The sequence below is a fragment of the Crocuta crocuta genome, unplaced genomic scaffold (assembly GCF_008692635.1).
Source record: "Crocuta crocuta isolate KB4526 unplaced genomic scaffold, BGI_CrCroc_1.0 scaffold213, whole genome shotgun sequence".
NCBI lineage: Eukaryota > Metazoa > Chordata > Mammalia > Carnivora > Hyaenidae > Crocuta > Crocuta crocuta.
Window position 1 is genome coordinate 5598101 of NW_027529442.1, and position 21469 is coordinate 5619569.

At 38.8% G+C, this 21469-nt stretch overlaps 1 protein-coding gene across 2 annotated transcripts in view; it reads right to left on the reverse strand.

The window, feature by feature from the left end:
• LOC144228447 (uncharacterized) overlaps positions 1-21310 on the reverse strand; it is a 90649-nt gene extending 69339 nt beyond the window's left edge. Inside the window, exons 1-2 of one of the 2 annotated variants that reach the window (XR_013334200.1) lie at positions 21274-21310; positions 17753-17921 (exon numbers count right to left, since the gene is read on the reverse strand). Coding sequence is in view for 1 of the 2 variants with exons in the window: in XM_077760265.1 (XP_077616391.1) it covers positions 17753-17921; positions 21274-21303 (199 nt within the window). In the remaining variant the exon portion in view is untranslated. The remainder of the gene's footprint in view (positions 1-17752; positions 17922-21273) is intronic. The other variant, XM_077760265.1, reaches the window with a different exon arrangement.
• Between the last annotated feature and the right edge of the window lie 159 nt (positions 21311-21469).

Consider the following 21469-nt stretch of genomic DNA (forward strand, 5'->3'; position numbering starts at 1 on the left):
ATAAATGTTCTGACACAGTGTTTCTTCTGAGGGCCAGTTCACCAGCCACCTCCCAAACAACTCCTAAGTACTGCCAAATCCCTTCTTCCCAGAGCCACATGTTTTAGGCTCCTTGCTCTATAATTTTCTTTCCATAGACTACCACTCAACTACCCACCATCCCCAAACCTATTTTCTTTGTTTGGCCCACCAGGAAACCACTGCCTTACTTAAAGCAGAATCTAAACTCAGCAGGCCAAAATGTGACTGTCATTCTCTTCAGGACAGGAAGGTTTGGTTTTAAAACTCAAATTATTAAATTCTATTTCATGGAAGTGAGAAACTCTTTTCTTGTCATCCTTCGGGAAGACATCTCATTCTCAGATCAGCTAAACAACCTCTTCCAATGCAGCAGCAGCAATGATGAAAGACGGTCCATATTAAGATGGGTCAAACCTTTACTTACAATTTCATGTCTACTGTGTATGCAACCTCACTCTCCAGATAAGCTCATGGAATTAGGAGAGAATTTCATTTTTTAAGCTCTTTATTTTGTTGGAACCCAGTGAAAACTTGAACATGGATCAACAAAGACTTCTTTATTGTCTGGCCTGAGTTCACAGGCAGGCAACAATCATAGGGGTAAAGCAATTCCTTGAATTCATACATTCGAATCCCAGTTCAGACTTCAATTTAGATACTTAACCATTGTGTGTCCTTGGGCAAATTACTTAACTTCTATTAGACTCTGTTCTCTAATCTAGAGAATGGGAGTGATATAGCCTCGCTGTACTGCACAATCCTAGGCAATATCGATTTGATGTCTGGACAAGCATCCAGCACAGTGCCTGGCACTATCGCAATGCCCAGCATGGAAGAGACAGCAATTAAAACAAGGAGAAATTGTTTTCCCTTACTGCATCAAAGTTTAACAGTACACCCAAAGAAAGACTGAAGCTTCAACTGTTGGCACAAACTATGTATAAAAAATAAATTTTTGGAGGACAAAAACAGACCAAAGAAGTATATCAAAAAGTTCATAAAAACTAAGTGAAAGGACAGACGGTCTGTGTTGAAGGATAGGAAGGCTCAATACTGTCATGATGTCAGTTCTTCCCAATTTAATCTGCAGATTCAGTGCAATCCCAGTCAAAATCCCAGCAAGTCATTTATGGATATTAACAAACTGCTTCTAAAGCTTATACAGAGAGGCAAAAGATGCAAAATGGTCAACCCAGTACTGAAGGAAAACAAAGTTGGAGGACTGAAACTACCTGACTTCAAGGCTCACTATAAAGCTACAATAATCAAAACAGTATGGTATTGCAATGAATACATAAACAGATCAATGAACAGAGTAGAAAGCCCTGAAGTAGACCCACATATATAGCCAAATGATTTTCAAAAAGGAGCAAAGGAAATATAATGGAGTAAAGACGGTCTTTTCAATAAATGGTGACAGCACAACTAGACACCATATACAAAGAATAAATCTAGACACAGACCTTATACCCTTCACAAAACTTAACTCAAAAATGGACCACAAATTTAAATGTAAAATGCAAACTATAAAACTCCTAGAAGACAAGGTAAGAAAAATCCAGCTGACCTTGGGTATAGTGATAACTGTTTAGATATGACACCAAAGGCCCAATCCATGAAAGAATTAAAAGTAAATAACTTCTGCTCTGCAAAAGAAAATGTCAAGGGAATCAGAAGACAAACCACAGACAGGGAGAAAGTATTTGCAAAAGACACATCTGATAAAGAACCACTGTCTAAAATATACAAAGAACTCTTAAAACATAATAATAAAAAAACAAACAACCTAATGAGAGAACGGGCCAAAGACTTTAACTAACACCTTACCAAAGAAACATGAAGATGGTAAGCAAGCGTGTGAAAAGATGCTCCAAATCATGTCATCACACAAATACAAAACTAAAACAACTATAAAATTCCACTATACGCCTTTTAGAATGGCCAAAATCCAGGACACTGATAACACTAAATGCTGGCAAAGATACAGAGCAACAGGAACTCTCATTGCTGCTGGTGGAAAAGAAAAATAGTACAGACACTATGGAAGACAGTTTGACAGATTCTTAAAAAACTACACATCCTTCTAGCATACAATACAGCAATCACATACTTTGGTATTTAGCCAAACGAGTTGAAAACTTATGGCTGCACAAAAACCTACACTTGGATGTTTCTAGCAGCGTTAGTCATAATTGCCAAAACCTGGAAGCAAGTAAGATGTCCTTCAGTTCATGCATGGATAAACTGTGGTACATATAGACAAGAGAGTATTATTCAGCACTAAAAGGAAATGAGCTATGAAGCCATGAAAAGACAAAGAGGAAACTTAAGTACATATTACTAAGTCAAAGAAGCCAACCTGAAAGGCTATATACTGTATGATTCCAGCTATAGGACATTCTGGGAAAAGTAAAACTATCGAGAGAGTAAAAAGATCAGTGGCTGCTAGGAGGAGGAAGGAGAGATGAACAGGCAGAGCACAGAGGATTTTTAGGGCAGTGGAAATACCCTGTATGATACCATAATGATGGATACATGTCATTATACATTTGTCCAAATACCAAGAATAAACTGTAACGTGGGGCGCCTGGGTGACTCACTCCTTTCAGCAACTGGCTCTTAGTTTCGGCTCAGGTCATGATCTCAGGGTTCGTGTGTTCAAGTCCCATACCAGGCTCTGCACTGACATTGCAGAGCTTGCTCAGGATTCACTCTCTCTCACTCTCTCTCTGCCCCTTCCCCACTAGCACGCACTTGCCTATGGTCGTGTGCGCTGGCCTGTGTGCTCGCATGCACTACTCACATGCGCACATATGCACACACTCTCTCTCTTTCCCTCAAAATGAATAAAATAAACTTTACAAAACTAAAAAAAAAGAGAATAAACTGTAATGTAAACTATGCGCTTGGGGTGATTACAATGCACCCCTGCAGATTCATCACTTGTAACTAATGTACCATTCTGGTGGGGCACGCTGATAATCAGGTAGGCTGTACACAGGAGGGAGAAGGGGTATATGAAATGTTTTGTGCCTTCCTTTCATCTTTACTTGGAACCTAAAACCTTTTGGAAAAAAATTTAGTCTCAATTTAAAACAAATTGTTGAACAACTTTGATTCGTTCAGTCAATCTATATTGAGTAATGACTTTATAACAGATGAGAACTAAGCACTGGGGGTATAATGGTGAAAAAGATTTGGTTAGTTTCTGTTATCATGGAGCATGGGGAAATAAAAGCAAATAAACAAGTGACAAAATTAAGTTAGGGCAGTGCTCAGGAAAGTAGAGGATATTCTGGAAATGTGTGCCTAATAAAGGCCCCTTTGGGAAAAGCAGCTTTCCCAGGGGCAGGGTCCTCTAAGCTGAGACCTTAAGGGGCCTAACTAGCAAAGTGAAGAAGGTGGGTAACAACAGGTACAAAGGTCTGGAAACAAAAGCAAATGAAGCCTTTCAAAGAACTAAAAGAAGTCAAGGAAGTCACAGAATGCAAGGGGACCAACAGGTGTGCTCAGGGGCTGGCGGAGGGGGGCCAGGGGGCCAAGCTCAGAAGAGGGGATTTAGTTCCAAATGCAATGGAAAGCTATTAGAGAGATTTCAACAGAAAAGTGCCTTATTTTAAGGTAGTGGGACTATGGAAGATAACTTCTCCCATAATATTTTGATTTTTTAAATCTCTATAATTAACAAGTACTACTTAGGCAATTTTTAAAAAACTTAACAGTTTCCTTTAAAAAGAAAGAAATACATTAAGCCATACATCAAGAGGGCCCTTTGCAGAGATGAAGTCAGTTATGTGAACATCATTAACATCACCAAGAATGCAAACCAACAATGTAGAAATGGGAGAGGGTAAACTGGTAAAATGAGAGAGGGTAAAAATGGTCAGAGCATCTGAGGCTCAACACATCAGTCTAGAGATTTGGCTCAGCTGAGTTGCAGGCTCTAGACACTTCAACATGAAGTTCTCAGGGATTAGAATCTTAAAGATGTCAGAAAAACCAGCAAGAAGGAAGCTTAGAAACGTAAGTGGTTTTCAAACACTGTTAAGAAAAAGCCTTTTTTTCCCTACTTCAAATGCAATTATGAACATAAAACTGCAGTTTGAACAGGATGGGAAATGCAGCAGGGAAACCTGAAATGCAATGACTTGATGTCCTTTATTTCCTATGGTTAATTCCTCCCCAGAACCTCAAGGCAAAGGCTCCTCACAACAGCTTGAAATGTACCCATCTTGATTCAATACTGAAGAAAGTGCAGCCCACAGAGGGGAAGGTCAAGCTTTTAGTCCTGGAAAGGATTGGTCTGAGGTTGTGGGTTAGTATAAAGCAGGGGTTTGAATCCAGGCACGTGTTCTGCATTCATTCTGGGTCCTCCACCCAAAGATCTGGAGTGACAACCAGAGCAACACATTTCTTTATAGACCCCCCTTACCTCACTTCCCGGGACCCAGTCAAGTGTGCAGAAAGCCACACTCTACCCTCCGAAGGATCACACAGGCAGTTTGTTTGAGTTTGGGTTCCAACTCTTAGCCTTAAATAACAACAATAACAACAACAAAAGGGGACCTTACTGGCTCATTAGTTGTTCCTGGCATGGCTAGATCTCAAAGGACTCTTTCTCTCACCATCTTTTGGCTCAGCTCTTCTCTGAACTGCTTCATATCAAGGGCACATTGTCTCTACTACCATGGCCGCTGACAAGTCTGAGTTTAAGATTCTTGACATACAAGATCCTGAAGATATGTGTAACTCTTCCCTGCTAATTCCAGCAAAAGTTCTCAGGAAGGCGTGATTTAGGACAGGTGCCCAGACATCCCTGAGACAATCTTTATAATCTGGTGAAATCTAGTTTTGGGATTGGCCCAGCCTGAGTCTCGTGCCCATTCTAGGAGCCTCAAAGTAAAATCATCCCCATCTATGAGATTGGGAATGAGAGGTTGGTGGTTCCTACATGGACACTCGGGATACTTTCCTCTAAGAAAAGGGGCAGGGGTGTTTGGCCAGCAAATACAAGATACATCGCTGACATTTTATGTCTGTACCAGATCATTTCCTACTAGCTGAATGTGGGGCTATTTATGTAAAAGGGCACTCTCAGACACTACTTTTCTGTTCACTGTTGTAAAAAGTCAAATATTGCACACAATCCTAATTGAATCAGCACCCCCAAAAAACTAGGTGGTGTCAACTAGAACCAAAGTGAAATTAAATCAGCTGAATTAAGAGATTTCTACATTTTATTTGAAGTCAGATAGGTCCCAAGCCATTTCTGAATATGCAAATTGTAAAGCTATACTGGTATTTGTTCCTTGTCTCTATCACAGGTAACTATGGAAGGAAAGAGTGTTTGAATCCATATTATCGATTCATTATATCTACTTTTCGATAAAACTATTCAAACTTTCAAACATGACATGAATTTTTAACATCAAACTTTAAAAATTTTTTTTACAAAGGCCACAGTGGAAAATTGTGTACATAGATGCAATTATAAGAAAATTTATGGTTAATTTTTTAAAGAAATATCATCTTTCAGAGCACAGAGAGTACTTAGCATCTGCCTTTGCTTTCCCTGGACCATTGGCATGAGGAGTAAGGTCAAATGCATATTTCAGAGCTTAGACATTTCGAGTGTTCTACTCCTTCGGTTTCCAAAATAGCTCTCAGATTTCTTCAAAGGTTTATTCACAAAACAGAGCTAAAATGTAATGAGAAAAGGCTGAAAGAAAAGCTCTAAGCCAGAGACATCAGGTGGCTTTTGAGAAGCACTTTAATGACAAAGCTGAAATCAACATCTGTTAGCACCTTTCATAATGTCCCTTGGAAACTGCACTGAATTCATTTAACTCTTAGCATCCGACAAGAAGGGATCCTCCAGGTCCAGTGACTATTGGATGCTCTGAACATCAGTAAGCCACGGAGTGGCTGTGATGAGAGAAAAACAAAACAAAAGGAGGTAAAATGAAACTCGCTTCTCTTCTATTTGCCCGTCCTGCCCTGGAGGGAAAGATGACAAAAATCCACACGGGCTAAATCGCTGCACAAGCGAACCATGGGTAAAGACCTTGGGTCAACCCAGGACAGGAGAATGACATCTGTTAATGTTTGGGGATAGTAACATTTCCCAAGGACCTTTAGAAACAATGCCAGCTTTGAAATAGCACTGGTCACTTCCCTCCCCCTTCTCCCCATGTAAACAATATCCTTCAAACTTTAATAATGGGAACCAAACCTCATGCCACACTTAACATGGTAACACAGCCATTCAATGACTTTGCTGAGGAGAGTCCATTTTTTTTTAAAGTAAAATGTTTCTCTACCAAGCCAGTAGAATACAATTTAAAAAGTACATATGGTAAGCAAATGCAAGTATTGGATGGCTTGAAGATTAAAATTCTATCTTCCTAAACCAACTTTGGCAAAAGCTTTATTCTCACTTGGATTTCTCTTTCTATAGAGAATAATCCAAGTAATCCAGAAGTATGTATATACGATTCTTCTACCCGTTGTAAAACACATGTCTGTGAGGGAGAAAAAGCTCTGAGGGAAAACTGTGGAACAGTGAGGTTTGTTCCTTTACCTCAAGGCCTCTAGTCCTCCTCTTTTAGCTCACATATTTTGAGGGCCTAATATATGCCAGACACAACGAATATAAGGATGAACAAAAGTTCACCAGCAGGCAAGTCAGGGAGATAAACACATAAAGAAGTGATTATCATCCATGTGACTATTAAAAGCAACAACCAGCAACTTAGCCAAACAAGGAATTATTAGGGAAGTTTTGCTGGGTAGCTAACCTTTGATCTTTGAGCATTAAGTAAGACCTCACTTGGTGGAAAAGTGGTGTTGAGTGGAAAGGGTGGAACAAAGAGTAGTGACTATATTCTAGACTAGAGGACTATAGAAGACCAGTGGGCTCTCCTCTCGAGTTGTTTGGGCGTGGCTGCTCCAAGTATGGCAATGAAAAAGACTGAAGCTGTAAGGCAGACATTACTGAAGCCTCAATCTATAATCCACCCCGTAATCTACTCAATCCACCCCCATCTTGAGTTCACCTGTGGTCTCGGTGGAACAGTTCTTTTACAGGCTGACAGCCTCCCGCTTCCACTAACTATAGCTTTCTGCTTCTCTGAGGATTTTCTGATTCTTTCAAAGGCCAGGGGCAAGGCAGCCAGGAGGTATTGAGGATTTAATGGTCCCCTGGGCAATCTTCAGACGATGAGGAATGGGAGTTGGTGCGAAGATATAAAAGTTTCCCCATCCCTCTGTGACATAACTCTCAGGCACAAACTAAACAATCATCAAAGTTGTCCAATAAGCTCGAGTCTAGTTGTCCACATTTACAAGACTTACCTGCCTTCCCTCACTCATTTTCCTCACTGCCTCATTTAGGCTTGCTAGGATCACCTTTCACACACTGTGCGTTAGTCATCTATTGCTGTGTAACAAACTACCACCAAATGTAGCAGCCTAACCAACAATGCTCATCACTGTCAGTGCAGAAGCTGACATGGGGGCTACAACCCACACATCATGAGATCATGACCTGAGCTGAAAACAAGAGTCAACTGCTCAACCAATGGAGATACCCAGGCACCCCAACAATAAACATTTATCATCTCTAGTAGTTTCTAGAGGTCAGGAAATGAGGAGAAGCTTAGCTGTGTGGTTCTGACTCAGGGCCTCTCATGAGGTCAACTGAAGGCACAAGTGGAGCTGGAGAACCCAGTTCTAAGACAGTTCACTCAGATGACTGCCAAGTTGGTGCTGAGTGTTGTGAAGGCCTCATCATTAGAATTCTTCATAGGGTTGCTTGTGGGTCCTCATGACAGGGCAGCTGACTGCACTCAGAGGAAGGGATGCAAGAGAGAGCAAGGCAGTTGTTACAATGTCTTTTATGGCTTGGCGTCAGAAGTCCCGCTTTTCCCATAGTTCACTTCTGCAGTATTCTATTGGTAAAACAGGCCAGCCTTATGCAATATGAGAAGGACCTGCAGAAGGGCCTGGATTCACGAGGCTAGGATCAATGGGGGACACCTTGGAGGCTGGCTATCACACTTTATCTTAGGGTTCAAGGGTAAAGTTTATCCTAATCCATTAGTGATGCCTGCACAAACGGGATATGGAAATGCTATCATGCATGCATGCATGAGGATCTGTTACCCAAAAATTCCTGAATTTAGTCTCCAAAACTTTCAGAGATTCCTTTGATTCTGACCACGGTCTGAAAAAGCACTCCCATTTTGGATGTAATTATTCCAAAATCAGGCCAATCCCAATCTCCTACTAATCGAATTCTTCCTTTTGGGACTCATGTTGCTAAGTAGATCTGGGATAATACCATTCCACCTCATTTAGGAACATTTTCAGATCTTTCAGTTGTTTATGACAATGCTAGACTATTTTGGTCACCAAGATAGGTTCAACATTCTAAAGACGTTGTTTCTTCTAATTTGTAATTTATATGCATTCTTCAGCAAAACCATTCACTAGGAAAAAGCAACAGAACATCTAAATTACCCTTTAATATTGCCATATTTATATCCACATGGGAATTTCACAATATAAATCAGATCTAAACAAGTTTTACCCCCCAGATTCCTTAAAATGTAAAAAATGATATAAATAATTCAGTTTGCGAAGTCTTCCTCTTTGTCGTCAGGTGTCGAAACTAATATAAATATCTCGAAAGTAAAGTTATTGTCAAATAGCAAAAGAGGTTCACTAGGAGGAAGACTTAAACTTGATCAATGTTTCAACCTCTCCCTGAAATAACTTGTCAACACATAGCCTCAACAATATCCTTAGATTGCTTCCATGGAATATGTAAATTGCAATCCAATTTCACAATTACACTTCCTCAGGTTCACATCCTTGGTTATATCAAGATCATACGAGCATGTAAGGCTTAAGCCAGCAAACAGAGAGCAAAACGTAAATACTTAAGCATGTGAACACCTAAAAACTAAAGTCTCAAAACTCAAACTGTTAAAATTTCTTACGTGCATTCTTTTTTAAATGATGTACCTGGTTATTTCTAACAGCATTTAAAAGCGTGTCAGCAGGATATTATCTATTTATAATATATTCTTGTGCATCCCAGGGACTGGGAATAAAATGTTAACATTGGAATGTTAGAATAAAATATGAGCATTAAAGAAACAAACGTATTTACCTAGAAAGAAATGGGTCAAACCAACAAAAAAAAAATACAGAGGAATGGTCTAAAGAAGTCATCATCATTGCCAAAAGCTCAAGTGTTTTATTGATTATCATTTTTTTTTTTATGGTGCTGGGGAGAGGATTCTGAGATTTCTTTTTCAAGGAGACAGCAATCTCTTTTTAATCATTCTCCAAGTTAAGGGGAAAAAAATGCTTAAACTCTGAGAGGTATAGGCTTTATTTAGGATGCCAGGAAGACAGATTTTAATTAATTTAATCACAGTAAAATCTCAACATCTAAAATAATTACCAGTACCTAGCCAAGAAACTATTATCTGTTGAAGGTAATCAGTAAAAGGGAGCCAGGCTGGTCAGTTAAGAATCTAACAAAAGCCTTTTTATTGTTGCTCATCAAGAGCAAAACCATCAGCTTGGATTATTCTGCCTGCCTTAACTTCCCTTTCTCTTTTTCTCTGCCAACCCACGCTCAGTATAAAATGACCAAAGCAACTTGGAGGTATTTATGGGTGAATCCTATCTCCATATGGTGCCTGTAAAGAAATCTGTTTTGTTTACCAGTTTTTAACAGTGAAATGTGATGATTACATTTTGTTTAATATATGTTTGCTGTGTTGCAAAATACTTTGGCTCTCTTAAAAATATAAGTTAGAGACAACTGGGTTCTGCTGACTCATCCATACACATAAGCCCTGAGAGCATTAATTGAAAACAGCTGGGGAGTGACTTTTTTTTTTAAATAACAGCTTTATTGAGATATAATTCACATACCATAAAATCCATCCTTTTAAAATCTACAACTTAGTTACATGGCAATGAGAAACAATGAAATCTGGCCATGTGTAGCAACATGGATGGACCTTGAGGGTGTTATGCTGNATAAAATAAAATATAAAAAAAATAAAATAAAATAAAACCTACAACTTAGTGTTTTAAATATATTCTCAAGGTTGTGCAACGTCATCCTAATTCCAAACTAATTCCAAGCCATTTTCATCATCCTCTAAAGAATCCGCATATATTAAACACTAAAAGTCCCTCCCCACCTCCTCCTCCCGACCTCTGCAACAATCTACCTTATATCTCTAGAAATCTGCCTAGGGGCAATTCATATGAATGAAATGCTGCAATATGTGGTCTTTTGGATGGACTCCTTTCACTCAGCATCATGTTGTAGCATATAGTGTTATTCACTCTTTTTATGTCTGAGTAATATTCCACTGTGTATGTATGTATGTATGTATGTGCGTATGTATGTATGTGTATATGTGTGTGTGTATACACACACCAAATTTTACTATATATAAAAAACCTACAAACTCCACAAAAAAAACTATTAGAATACATGAATCAAGAAAGTGGCAGGATACAAAATTAAAATACAGAAACAATTTGTGTTTCTATATACTAATAACAAGCTATCAGAAAGAGACATTAAGAAAACAATCTTATTGACAACTGCATCCAAAAAAAATTCTTTGGAATAATTTAACCAACAGGGTGAAAGACCTACACTCTGAAAACGACAAGACATCAATGAAAAGAAACTAAAAATACCACAAATAAATGGGAAAATAATACTATGCTCATTAACTACAAGAATTAATATTGTTAAATGTCCCGACTACCCAAAGCAGTCTATAGATTTAATGCTATCCCCATGACAACAACAAAGGCTTTTTTTCACAGAACAAACAATCCTAAAATGAGTATGGAACTACAAAGGACGCCAAATAGCCAAAGTAATCTTGAGAAAGAACAAAGCTGAAGGTACTGTGTTCCCTGAATTCAAACTATACTACAAAGCTATAATAAAAAACAGTTTGATTCTGGCACAAAACCAGACACAAAGATCAACCGGATAGAATAAAGGACCCAGAGAAAAACCCATGCTTATGTGGTTGATTAATCTACAACAAAGGAGGCAAGAATATACCACAAGGAAAAGACAGTCTCTTCAATAACTGGTTCTGGAAAAACTGGACAATGACATGCAAAAGAATGAAAACGTACCAGTATCTTACACCGTATTTGAAAATAAATTCAAAAGGGATTAAAGACTTCAATAAGACATAAAAAGACATAAAACCATTATACTCCTAGAGGAAACACAGGCAGGAAGCTCTTTGACAGTGATCCTAGCAATATTTTTTGGACGATTTTCCTCAGGCAAGGGCAACAAAAGTTAAAATAAACAAATGAGATTACATCAAACCGAAAAGCTTCTGCACAGTGAATAAACTCATCAACAAAATGAAAAGGCAACCTAACTGAATGGCAGAAGGTGCTTGCAAATAATATATCCGAAAAGAGGTTACAATCCAAAATATATAAAGAAGTTATGCAACTTAATATCAAAAAGACCAACTAGACTAAAGAATGGGCAAAATATTTGAAGAGACATTTTTCCAAAGGAGATACACACATGGCCATAAAGCATATGAAAAGGTGCTCAGCATCACTGATCATTGGAGAAATGCAAATCAAACCCACAATGATGTATCACCTCACACCTGTCAGAATAACTATTATCAAAATGACAAGAAATAACAAGTGTTAGTGAGAAAGTAGAGAAAAGGGCATCCTCATATACTATTGGTGGGAATGTAAATTGGTGTAGCCACTATGGAAAACACTAATGGAGGTTCCACAAAAAAAAATAGAGAACTATCATATGATCCAGCAATTCCACTTGTGGTTTTTTTATCCAAAGGGGAAAAAAACCCATCAATTCAAAAGGATATGTGTACCCCTATGCTCATTACAGCAGTATTTACAATAGCCAAGATATGGAAACAACCCAAGTGTCTACTGATAGATGAATGGATAAGGCAGCTATGGTGTGTGTGTGTGTATACATATGTATGTATATACATATATATGTATATATATGTATACATATGTATATATGCATATATATGTATATACATATATATGTATATACACACACACACCATAGAGTATTACTCAGCCACAAAAAGGGATGAAATCTTGCCATTTGCAGCAACATGGATGGAGCTAGAGGGTATCATACAAAGTAAATTCAGAAAAAGACAAATACTGCATGATTTCACTTACATGTAGAGTCTGGAAAATAAAACTGATGAACAAATAAACCAAAACAGGAACAGATTCAGAGACGCAGGAAACAAACTACTGGTTACCACAGGGAAGAAGTTTTCAGGGGGAGGGGAGGACAAACTCCCAGAGATAAACGGTACAGCACAGAGAACACAGTCAGTAAGACTGTAATAACTTTGTGTAGTGAGAGACAGTAACTGCACTTATAGTGCGGATCATTTCATAACGTAGAAAAATACCAAATCACTATGATATACACCTGAAACTAATAAGATATTGTATGTTAACTGTTTTTCGATTTTTAAAAATGAATCAGGAGCAATCCTTGCCTGTAACTAACACTATTAGCTTCCTTCTGCCCCCAAATCTTCCCAGATTAAAAAAAAAAAAAAATGTAAACAGAAATGAAGGCAGGAAGGCAGAAAGAAAGCAAGGGAGGGGAGGGGAGGGAAGGGGAAGGAAAGGAAGGGAAGGGAAAGGAGGAAGGGAGAGAGGGAGGGAGGGAGGAAGGAAGGAAGGAAGGAAGGAAGGAAGGAAGGAAGGAAGGAAGGAAGGAAGAAAAAACAGGAAGGAAAGAAAGAGAGAGAGGCAGAGAGAAAGAGAAGAAAACCCTTTTTTGTTCAGGCTTTAATGTCCTGAACTCCTACAGATAAGTCAGAATTTCTCTGAGTAAATCATGATAATTCTCATCTCCTTTGTCAAATACTCTCTTTTCCAGCCTCCCTTGCAACTAGGAGCAGCGATGTGACCCAGTTATGGAAAAGGAGACATAAGAGAACACCATCCGAGCTTCTGAAATTTTCCCCACTAATGAAAAACGACCCATCTCCCACATATTCCTCTCCTTCCTGCATGGGATGCTAGGGACATAGGGCCTCAAGCTGTGGCAGCCACCCTGTGACCATGAGGTTACCAACACAAGGAAGATGAATCAAGTCTCTCAGGGTAATAGAAAAATCTTGAGTCTTTACTACGGTCATTGAGAAGTTCCATCGGAACTTCTCACTAATATACATCATGATGACTTCAAACAAACACACAAGCAAGCCCTGGAGCTTGTTTTCAGCAAACTTACAGACAGGCCAAGTAGCTGAAATTCTCTGGGGGAGTAAGCTTCAGGGGAGGAAGCTGTAAGGGAGCTCAGAAGCCATTTCTCTCCCCATCCCCCATGGCTGGCAAGGTTGCTGGTTTTCACAGCAATCACAGCACAAGCCTATTGGTTTTCAAGGCTACTGAGCTCGGGAAGAGGGTAGAATTACGACAATTTTTAAAATGTCATAAATCTTGCTGTTCTCGCTAAGATTCAACCACTTTTTTGAATAAACTCTTCCTAGATTTTTGCAAGTTTTAATTTCCAGGGATCCCCTAAAGTTCATCTTGACAGATGATTTCTTTTATGGAACAGTGAATATTTGGAGGTCCCCTTTCCACCATTCCAGAGGCTGGCCCAATGCCTTTCATTTGTTTATTTATTTTGAGATTCCTAATCCAGAATTTTGAAAAGAACAATCAAAAAAGAAGACTTGAGGAAGGTTTTTTTTTTTTTGGGGGGGGGGGATGTATTTAATAGGAAGTAGGCAAGTGGATTAGTTGTCAATTCAAAAAAAAATAACAGAAAAACTAATGTGGGAATTAACCTAATTATTAAATTTTGTTAAGTGCACAGAACACCCTCTGTACTGAGCTTCTCTTCCTTTTGTGTATTATTAATTCAGAACCAAACAGAATTGGAAAGAATATTTTCATTATAGTAAGCATGCAAATCCTTACTTTTATTTCTTCCTGGATCTCACTGGTGAGAGTGAGGAGGGGAGATACCTGATTTTTGTTACTTTTTCCATGCCGAAAGAATGTGTCAACTGCTGTGCTACTGAAATGAGGCATGTTGTGGCAGCTACCAGAGATGAGGCAACGTGCTGGGAAAATTAAACTCATTCAGACTTGTCCTAAAAAACTTAACCCTTTAGTGGNTGCAATCTGGGTTTTAGAGGAATAAAGCAACTTCTCCTTTCTTCCTTTCTCTCTCTCTTTCCTTCTTATTTTCTTTTCTTCCTTCCTTCCTCTCTTCCTCTCTCCCTTTCTTTCTTTTAGGATAGCACTTGATCTCCAACTTGCAAGGTTATGTGAAATCTAAATATCTGTAGAATATTTCAATATAATTTTTATATTTCATAACACATTGCATAGCAGCTGATGGCCTTAGGGAATCAATTGTTATCACTTCTGAAATTGGTGATGTTAGTAGAGAGAGGGTAGCAGAAGTTATTCCCTTTAAGATATGTCCGAAGAGCAGCAATTGCTCCTTATAAACTATAGCCCAGTCACCCGAACCAGCAGCTGCTTCAGTGTAATGGAAGCAAAGTGAGATTCCCAACGTAGATATCTATAAGCTTTGAGGCAGAATAAAGGTGTACTATGTTCCTTTCTTGATTCAGCTAATTGCTGAAAGACATTTTAATAAGCACCTGAGATAGGACAAACCTGCTATTTATATTAAAATCAGCTCCAATGTGCAGACAAGAATTTTGACTAGAGAATCCAACAGCAACGCCCCGATACCAAAGCCGGGCAAAATGAAAACATTCTAATCGCTGTATATCTTTGAAGTGCATAAGGAAGGGATAAGAAAACATTCTCCCCTTCCTATAAGAAGAATCCATTCCAAAGGCTGCAGCAAGGATAATTTCTGTACAAGCTGTTAAAATCCTAATTAAAAATTTCAACTTGAAGATTCCAATAGTTCTCTGCTCTCGTTTTATCTGAACTAACATTTTAGACGGTTGGTTTGTGATCTTCCAGAAAACCTTGTTTCAAGATAAGGCCTTTCATCTTTCAAATGGCTTTAGGGCATCCTTCTCAGTGCCAGGAACACAGCCATCCATTTCACAAATGAGGCCAAATGATGACATTACTTGGCCTTCTTTCACAAACATCCTTCCTATCCACAGCAAAGCAGTGAATGTTACAATGCCATCTGAGGCCTCCGAATTGTCTCTGTAAATCTCCACATACAAGGAAATCCATAGATGTTTTCAGAAAATTAGAGTTCCCTTATATACTAACAAGCTGAATACACTGGGGGAAAGAAAGTATTAGAGAATTCCACTTCTGTGATGAGTCTTATTATGGTTCCTTGGCCTTTTATTCCCCCCAACTGATAGACTGAATCCTGGGAGAAGACAATTCTCCTCCAAAACAGGCAAGGTAGTCCTTAGCCAATATGACTTTGAACAAATCACCTAAGCCTGACCTTATTTGCTTCCATTCCTTTTGTACCAATGGAAAAGTAACAGGATCAAGCCCAAAGGATTATACTTTGAGGCATAAGTTTGTGTAAAATGCCTACTCCTGTGCCTGGCTCTAGTCAATGACCAGTAACAGGTAGCACTGGCGAGGACAACAATTGGAATGATGGTTAGTAAGGAAGAGGACACTGATGACTGGCTGACACTGAAATTTCACTCAGAAACTCCCTGTTCCGTTGCTCATCTTTCACTCTCCCTTGCAGTCTTTCCTTCCTCAGCACTCAAAACATTGAGATCCCCCAGAAAGAAAGAGAATCAACAGTTTAATAAGTCCAAATGTCTGCAACTTAACGAAGACTGGAAGCAAACAGTGAATAAATTACTTGGCAGGGCGAATTCAGATGGTGGAGCATCTACGTGGAGCCACTTCTTGCAGACAGCCAGAGAGGAAGGAAAGAGTGAGACCAAGAAAAGAGAGAGACCAAGAAAAGAGCAGAAGAAACAGCCCAATGGGGGTGGTCCACCTGGATCGTGAGTCTTTATGAAGTGGATTCACATGTATCACTATGATGAGCACCTTTGTCAGAGAAGCTGAGCCACAGAGAGTTTCCTAGTGTTGTGTGACTAAACTGTGACACAAAGCAGCATAAATGCAGCATAAATTTAATTCTAATTCCTAGAGGAAAGTGAACGCATAGACATTATGAAGAAAAGTAAGATTTAAGCTTTTAATATTTAAATTCCAAGGTTTTTGTGCTGGGGGCAAGGGGTTTATTTCTGTTTGACATCAAAGATGTGGATATTGATTACTGAAACAAATTTTTATGACTAATGTAAGGAAGAGGAGTAATATATACGAGTAACCGTAAGTTGAAGCCCCAAGAGCTGAATCCGCACTTAATCTCTGGCTCGAATGAGCTGTGCTTGAGTATGTCATTGAATTTCTCCACTTCAGTTCTCTCACTCATAAAATGAGAGAGCTTAGTAACTTACTTTATTTTGTCCATGTGCATTTTAAAACCTTTATGTATGCTTATCATTAAAAAAAAAAATCACAGGTTATGTCAAGTTACAGCAAAAGCCCTCCCCAACTCATTACTGTCAATTCTCATTACTCAGAGCTAACTGCAATGAACAGTTCATAGCATTCATATGTATAAGATCAAGACATATATTTTACAAAAAAAAAAAAAAAGATTCTGCTCTACTATTACACAATTGCTTTTTTATTCCTAGTGATATTTCATGAGCTCCATTTCAAGTGAGTCTAGGTAAATGCACCTCATCCTTTTTAAATAATACATAACCATTACATTGCATCATGGTTTAGTTCACTTTTCATCTCTTTGGAAATTTAGGTTGTTCTATTTTGGTTTTTTAGCAGATACAAATCTGGCAGCAATGAACATTCTTGGACAAACATTTGTGTGCACTTAGGCTCATATGCCTGTTAATAATGGGTATTTTAGAATGCTTCCAAAAAATTGATTTTTTCTTCTTTCCCAAACCATACTTTTTTGTCTAAAAACATGTTGTAGAGAGCTTTAGCAAGTGATTCTGAATGACCTCTCTCTCTCCCTCTCTCTTAAAGAAATAAAGATACAAATATAATGACATTTTACTGAAAATCTGACAGCCTAAAGACAAGTTTTCAGAAAGTGTTGTTTAATATCATCAATAATGGGATGCAGTTTAACCTGTCAGGACCCTCAGAATTTTAAAGAAATATTTGGGACTTGATGAATGAGAATAATAACAAAGTAATGGCATAGTGGGGTAGAAAGGGGAAATATTAATTACCTAAAGAAAACCACTGCAGATCTCAGCTGAGAAGACAAATCTCTTTTCTGACTGACATACTGAGTGAGAAGAATAATTCAACTTCAAAGCCAGAACAAAAAATTCACTACTCACAATAATTTAGGAGTCAAGATTGACAGTTTGCCACAATAGTTAATCTCCTGATCCGCATTTGACGCATTGATTCAATAGAATACCATCACTTATAGTATTGCCTGGACCTAATGAAATTTGCTACTGGAGATTTTACAACTTCCTGTGTTTAAGAACAAAGGCATCTGAAAAAAATGAGATGTCATTTTAGCTGTTCATGCCCCCTTTCAACTCCAACACTGCATATTACATCAAGTCAACAAAATATAGTGATTAAAACCAGTCAGATTTACTACAAAGGAAATGGATAATATGATAGATGGCATGTTTACCTGCTTCTGAAGGTGGAGTAGCAAGTGGAAGAAGGGACAGTCCAGTAAGAATAGCATGGCCACCCTCTTGTCTTCTTCCAACTACGCATTCATCCAAAAACACGGGTTTACCTTTCACATAGTTTATTTTTGGTGGGAGTGTCCATCTTCTCAGAATGAGACACATTTCCTTGTGAGAAGGAAGAATTTCAAATTATTAAGTGATCGATGTATTAAAATTTTTGGAAAGGAATAAGAAAAGTGCGGGGAGAAAATACCAAACCCAAACCTCTGAATAGACACAATACATACTTTTTATTTTTTTATGGAACTGTATTGCAAGGTGGTGAAGTAATTCCAAAAACCATTCTATTGAGCCAATTAGTCACCCCAGCTAGTGTTTTTTTTTTCTCTATAGCTGCATCAGTGAGAAAGTTCTGAATGTGGTATATTCAAAAAGTCTAGCGCTGATAATTTCACAAAAATTACAGTCTTTAGGGCTCTGAAATTATTTATATTAATGTACTCTGAAGAAAATCCTGAGTCTATAAGGCAGCTATATAACAAGTAACTGAGTAGAGCCTCAACGGCTCAGTCAACTGAGCATCCAACTCTTGATTTTGGCTCAGGTCCTGATCTCACAGTTCATGAGATCAAGCCGTGCAATGGGCTCTGCACTCACAGTGTGGATCCTGCTTGGGATTTTCTCTCTCTTCTCTCCACCCCTCCCCCACCTCAAAATAAATAAATAAACTTAAAAAAAACGAGTAACTGAAACTGAAGTCTTCATGATTTCATAATATTCAATCTTTCCTTTTTAGTATTGTTATATGTGTGAAACAAAAGTATTCTACAGGTTTCTAACATTTTAAGCATTTCAGAACAATTCCTGTGTAAAATATCCAATACAGAGAAACAGATAAGTTTCCTATAAATCCCACAGAAATGCTTATCTTAGACACAAAAGTTTCACTCAGATATATGCCATTAAAGGAGCCTGGATTCTATACAGTGCCTGCTTTCAAGAGAATTCTCATCTGATGGTTTCTACTGTTACCTGCCTGACTTCCCTCCATTCCTCTTTTGCATCCTGATTTTCCCTGTACCTCTCTTTCCATAACCTCGGTAGGCTAATGTTTATCATCTCCATATGTATAGAAGTGGACAGGTGACTCTAGTGTGACCAACAACAGCATCACATCCCAGGGACCATAGTGATTTCATTCAAGGATGAACAAAGGAGTTCAATCTGGGCTGGGGTAGCCAGTGAGTTTCAGTGCCAGGCCTCCATTCTGGAGGACAGACTTTCTGTTTCCATGGGGGTTGCTTCTGATTGATGCATTCCTTCCCAAGCACACCTTTCCTTGTGCTGCCTTCTCAATTTTCTAGGAGTTTTTGGAAAATGAAATCATCTTCAAACCAAAATATTTCACTCTTTTTTCTTTGCTTATTCCTACCCCTTCAGATTTCTTTTCTTTTCTTTTCTTTTCTTTTCTTTTGATTTTACTCTGGCCAGCCCTCTCCATGTCTCAATCTCTAGAACTACAGTATCCAGGAACCAGCCAGAGAACAGAATAATGTTTTTACTGCAGAGGATCAGGATCTAGGCATCATGTGGCATTCAGTTTGAGAGTTTCTTACATGTACTTTACAAAAACAAGAAAGAAATACAAAACTATAATCAAAAAGGACCCACCCTGGCACTTTTCTTTCTTCTTAAAGCTTGCTTTCTATTCTGCAAAACAAAGCAATTTACTGGCAGTGCGAAGCTCCTTTGTATAACATTTTCTCTTGCATGGGGCTAAAAACTCACTTAACTCAAATAAAAAAATTTAAAAAAAGAAAAGAAAAAGAAAAAGAGAAGCTTCTTTTTCAGAAATGCCCAGGATTGAGGTTGGCTTTGGGGCACAACTAGATTCCAGACCCAAATGATATTATTAAGACCCATTTTCATTTCTATTGTGTTGGCTCTGTGGTCAGAATACTCAAGATGATCCTGAAAAATCAGGGTTCAAGTATACCCTGAAGACAGAAGAAGAGAAAACATATGCAATTCATGCATTCATTCATCTATCCCTCATCCTCTCCACACAGCTTTTCCTGGTTATGAACACACGTCAGATTCTGGTACCCCAGAAATGGAGGCTTTAGATCACAAGTCTACGTGACTTTCCAACACATCTCTCCAAAGTTAACTAATTCACTCTCAAAGGGGCCATCTGTACCTACCCCAAGTTCAGTCAGAGGAGCCATGAAAGCCACCTCTGCTGGGCTGTAAGGCAGAGCATCTCAGAAAGCTAAAGGGCAAAAGAGAAAACCAAAGACCTCTTGGGCATAACACAGTCCCCACCACAATATATACATACACATTTCGAAGCCACTGAGGGTCTTCCTATTATACCAACCTATTCTCTGATGTGGTTAGGGATGGAAATAGTTGAACAACTGTCTCCTTTCAGACTATAAAGAATTCACACTTCCAGCCTCTCTCATGTGTTCCCAAAGTACAAGCTTCCTCACAGGCCATGGAAGGAGGGTCAGGAAATCTCTCAGAATACTTTAAACACGGATGAGTCCAGTAAATCCCTGGCCAACTCCAGCTGATATTCTAACTAGTACCAGATAGGCCAGATACAATGAGTTCAAATCTTGACTCCAACGATTATTAGCTAGGTTATCCCTGGCAAGTCATTCAACTTCTCTTTGCCATAGTTTCTTTGCCTGTAAAATGTAACCTTCATGGTCTTTGTGGTCCTTCCTCTATAATATTCTGCAATGATTTATACAGTGGGCCTTTTTGGTGGTATTCTCTTATGTGTAAACTACTGTTAATGCTCTAAATTTTCTATACCAAGTACATGCCAAATTATCACATGTCAAAAAATCAAAGAGCGTCAGTATGGAAATACAACTCTGAATTCTCAAGCCAGCCTGACCCCAGTCATTGTGCTGCCTTGAGAAGGCACCAGGGTCCCTGGACTGTCTCCTATAAAATGAGGGAGTTAGAGTAATTGTCTCCATGTTTCCTTCCAGCTTTAGTCTAATAATACTCCTTAAGTATAACAACTATTTTAAGACTGGACATGAGGTAACTTAAATGTTACCGTCTCATGGAAACATTAAGTTGTCTTTGTTAAATAAAGGAAGTACCCGGATGCTGTCAAATAATGGAATTCTCTTGTATTCAGGAGGCTGGAGGGGAAAAAAATTAAGACAGTAACTTCTTAGTACCACTGCCGATCAGCTCTCTGAGGTGCCATCCTGAGAGAATATAGCTCTTCATTAAGATGTCCTAGCCCAGCACAACAGAAGACAATATGCAGAACATTTTTCCTTGTAACATGTTGCTGTCTTTTTGTGGGTTGGTATTGTTTCCCCTCTTGATTTCACTTACTGGATAACTACTAATTGTTTCCTTGGTGTAGTAGTAAGCCCCATTTGTGATTTATAAGATGGATTACAAAGCAATCTTTATTTTGTTGGAAGCAGAGAAATTGGCTTGCTGTTACCTTACAGTCTTTTGGGTTCTGTGGGAGGCTTACCTTGAGCAGTCCCTGGGCTGTCACAGCCATATATCCTTGGTGTATCAGGAAATAAGTTTTTGTCCAAAAATCATTTTCAGGGGCGCCTGGGTGGCTTAGTCGGTTAAGCGTCCGACTTTCACTTAGGTCATGATCTCGCGGTTCGTGGGTTCGAGCCCCGCGTCGGGCTCTGTGCTGACTGCCAGCCCCGAGCCTG